Below are 3409 nucleotides of genomic sequence, written 5' to 3'. Positions count from 1 at the left end.
TCTTCCCAAGAATTCCTGTGCCAGTCCAGAAAACCATTGACCAGCAAATTAAAAGCAGACCTAGAAAAATCAAGAAAGATGGCAAGGAGGGAATGGAAGAAATAGACCGGCATGCAGAACGTAGACGTTCAAGGTCATATTCCCATTGTTTTGGAAATGAATGTTGAAAGTTCAAGATTGAACTGCTTATTACAAGAAATGTGTTTATCTTTTCACTGAGATAGGTTTTAAGGCAAGAGACAAAACAGTTTGCAGATGCTAATGGATTAAAATAATCAGATTATAGTTGGAATTTAAGATTACATACCAGACTCTGTATGAAAAATATAAATGGGAAAGTAAAGAGGGTCCCTTAACATTAGAAGGCTGTGTTTCATATTGAAAATCTTTTGTTTTAAAAGGTCTCCAAGGCGATCCATCAGTCCCAGGAGGTCTCCCAGAAGATCCAGAAGCAGAAGTCATCATCGGGAAGGCCATGGATCATCTAGTTTTGATAGAGAACTAGAAAGAGAAAGGGAACGGCAGAGATTAGAACGTGAAGCTAAGGAGAGAGAAAAAGAAAGGCGGAGATCTCGAAGTCCTGATCGCACACTAGAACGGAGGCGAAGCAGAAGCAGGGACAGGTACAGAAGCCGTAGTCGAAGTCGTGACAGGAAAGGAGATAGAAGAGACAGGGATAGGGAGCGAGAGAAAGAAAATGAACGGAGCCGAAAAAAGGAGAGAGATTATGATAAGGAAAGAGGTAGTGAGAGGGAAAAAGATCGATCTAGAGAAAGATCAAAAGAAAGGAGAAGTAAGGGTGATGTAGAAGAGAGAAGACACAAGGATGACAAGGATGACAAGAAACACCGGGATGACAAAAGGGATTCCAAAAAAGAGAGGAAACATAGTAGAAGTCGAAGCCGGGAAAGAAAGCATAGGAGTAGGAGCCGAAGTAAGAACACAGGTAAGCGCAGCAGAAGCAGGAGCAAAGAGAAATCAAGTAAACATAAAAATGAAAGTAAAGAGAAGTCAAATAAACGAAGTAGAAGCAGAAGCAGAGGAAGAACAGATAGTGTTGAGAAGTCCAGAAAACGAGACCAGAGTCCCAGCAAAGAAAAATCTAGAAAGCGTAGCAGAAGCAAAGAACGTTCTCACAAACACGATCACAGTGACAGCAAGGACCATTCGGACAAACACGATCGTCGAAGGAGCCAAAGCACGGAACAAGAGAGCCAAGAAAAGCAGCATAAAAACAAAGATGAGACTGTGTGAACTCTCTCAGAAGTGGATCACATTGAATCCTATAAATGTTTGATTAAATCCTGCTTATTTTTTCTTAAAGTTGAGATTGTGCAGTAGTTGATGAGCACTCTTCTCCAACCTCCCTCTAGGCTGCAGATTGTCATTTCCTATTTTGGGTAGGGAAGTGCCTTTGTAAACCCATTCAATGCATTGACGGTTTCAAACCATTTGTTTAGTTTAATTTGTAATGCAGAGATGGTTCTTGCATTTTTATTGTTCAGATGTTTCTGAAATGTACAGTCTGTACATATGTCCTGAAAATGTTTTAATTCCTTCAGCATGGTTGCCATGTTGGTTAAATTTGTATGAGGCAATAAACTGCCACTAATTCTACTTTCATTTTGTAGACGTGGAATTATGGTTTGTATCCTGGAGTTAGCATGGCTGTGCGTTACAGTATAGTTACAATGGCTTTTAGGGGTGGATCTTGAACGTGTATTATAGCTGAGATATTTATGTGCAGACAATGTACACTGAGGGCTGCAGATTTAGAACTAACATTTATGTCCACTGTACCTGCTGGTTTTTTCCAAAAGCTTTTGAAATATATTATTGATCACCACTGGTGTTAAATTGAGAGTGGACTTTCCAAGAGATAGTGGTTTTGATGCAAAGATTTAGGTTGTGTTGGGGCTTGTTTAGTAAATCTTTAGAAAGGCTACCTCAAGCAGACACTGTAAAGGTTGACAGATGAGTACCGTAGCCATCTATGCATTTTATTTGTTTGAAAAAAATCCATGTAAGCTTCCTTTTTTTAAAAAAAACGAATTTATCCATTTGTGGTCTTTCGGTGTTTTTGATCAGCAGCTGCACTGTCATTGAAGATAATCCTGGTCTAATAAAGGAATTTGAGATGGGAAGAGGGAGGTACGAAGAAGAAAATTATTACAAAGGACTTCGGTTTCAAGCTTCCAAAGCATTTTTATAAGTGTAAACATTTAAGATAATTACCTGATAGCATCCTTTTTTAAGTCCTATTTTCTACAAATAGTAAGGATTGCAGTTTGTGCTGAACATTTCATTTGGCAGATTTTTTTTTTTTTTTAAACAGGTTGTTGGAAGCAAAAACCAAAATGCATTCTAGGAAAACGGTCATTAAAGTCCAAGTCTATTTGACAGATGATTCTGGTGACTTGTGTACTACGTGAGGAGAACCATCTGGAATAAACTCTCAGTTAATTTCTTTGTATCGGGTGTCAGCTTTTCCCTGCATGTGCATTGCCAGTTGAAGAGTGTTTGAATTCCTCTGTGTCTCATTTTCAGACAAAGTGACACTTTGTATGAATAAGGGGGTTTATGCAGTAAGTACCTCATAAGGAAGATGTAGCTAACAAAGAAATGCAGCAGCCCCAAAAGAGGAAGAATGTTACGTGTGACTCACGATCGTGAAGTGACCTGAAGGTAGAAATAAACTGGTGTTCGTGCCTTTTTGCTTCTGTGTCATGCAGATCATCTAGGCTTGATATTTAAGTACTAGGATTTTTTTTAAACCCTCAGGAGAAAACAGTGTTTGAATTTCGAACAATACACTTAATTCCATGGTATCCAAAGAAGCAAAAGTAACAAACTCAATTTTTAATTCCTCCCTGCTCTTACTGTGTTGTGACTTGTTAGTCTTGCCTTTGTCACCATGATCCTTAGTATTCGCAGTCTTAATACTGAAGTTCTTCATGTATTATCTGCTTAAATTTTTGTGACCTGATGTAAAATCTGAGCTTGAAACAAAGTTTAAGCTTCAACAAGTTCATTCCTTTGCAGTGTAAAACTCAAATCCTGAGCTCTCAGTTGATCTGGGAGGAGAAGAAACTGATGGCCATTTCAGAAATACCCTGGCTGGGAGGTGATTAGAACCGTCTTGACAGTCTGCCGGGGGAGGGCATGGATTCTGCTGCAACAGTGAGGACATCAGGCATTAGATCATCGTGCTTTATATTTCATTTGTATGTTGATGAAAACATGAGTGAGCTCATACTTTTATGTAGCATTTACAGCTGAATATTGCTGTCCTGACTCAGGGCCGGTAAACAAATAGCCAGGATCTGTTAGGGGGAGCCTGAAAGCATGGCTCTGGTGGGCGTCTGAGCCCTTTCTGCGCCGCTGTCAAGTGTGCGTAACTTCACACACG

General features: G+C 39.5%; 1 protein-coding gene across 1 annotated transcript in view; it reads left to right on the top strand.

Annotated features, from left to right (window-relative positions):
• Nucleotides 1–1617, top strand: part of PRPF38B (pre-mRNA processing factor 38B) — a gene marked incomplete at its 5' end in the record, with an annotated part of 8624 nt that extends 7007 nt beyond the window's left edge. The window contains 2 exons of the mRNA XM_010132958.1: nt 1–133; nt 402–1617. The exon at nt 1–133 is cut by the window's left edge and continues 32 nt beyond it. Coding sequence (XP_010131260.1) covers nt 1–133; nt 402–1254 — 986 coding nt within the window. The remainder of the gene's footprint in view (nt 134–401) is intronic.
• Nucleotides 1618–3409: the final 1792 nt, after the last annotated feature.

The sequence above is a fragment of the Buceros rhinoceros genome, unplaced genomic scaffold (assembly GCF_000710305.1).
Source record: "Buceros rhinoceros silvestris isolate BGI_N320 unplaced genomic scaffold, ASM71030v1 scaffold19983, whole genome shotgun sequence".
Taxonomy (NCBI): Eukaryota; Metazoa; Chordata; class Aves; order Bucerotiformes; family Bucerotidae; genus Buceros; species Buceros rhinoceros.
The sequence above is the reverse complement of the archived record's forward strand: the minus strand, read 5'-3'. Positions and strand labels throughout refer to the sequence as shown.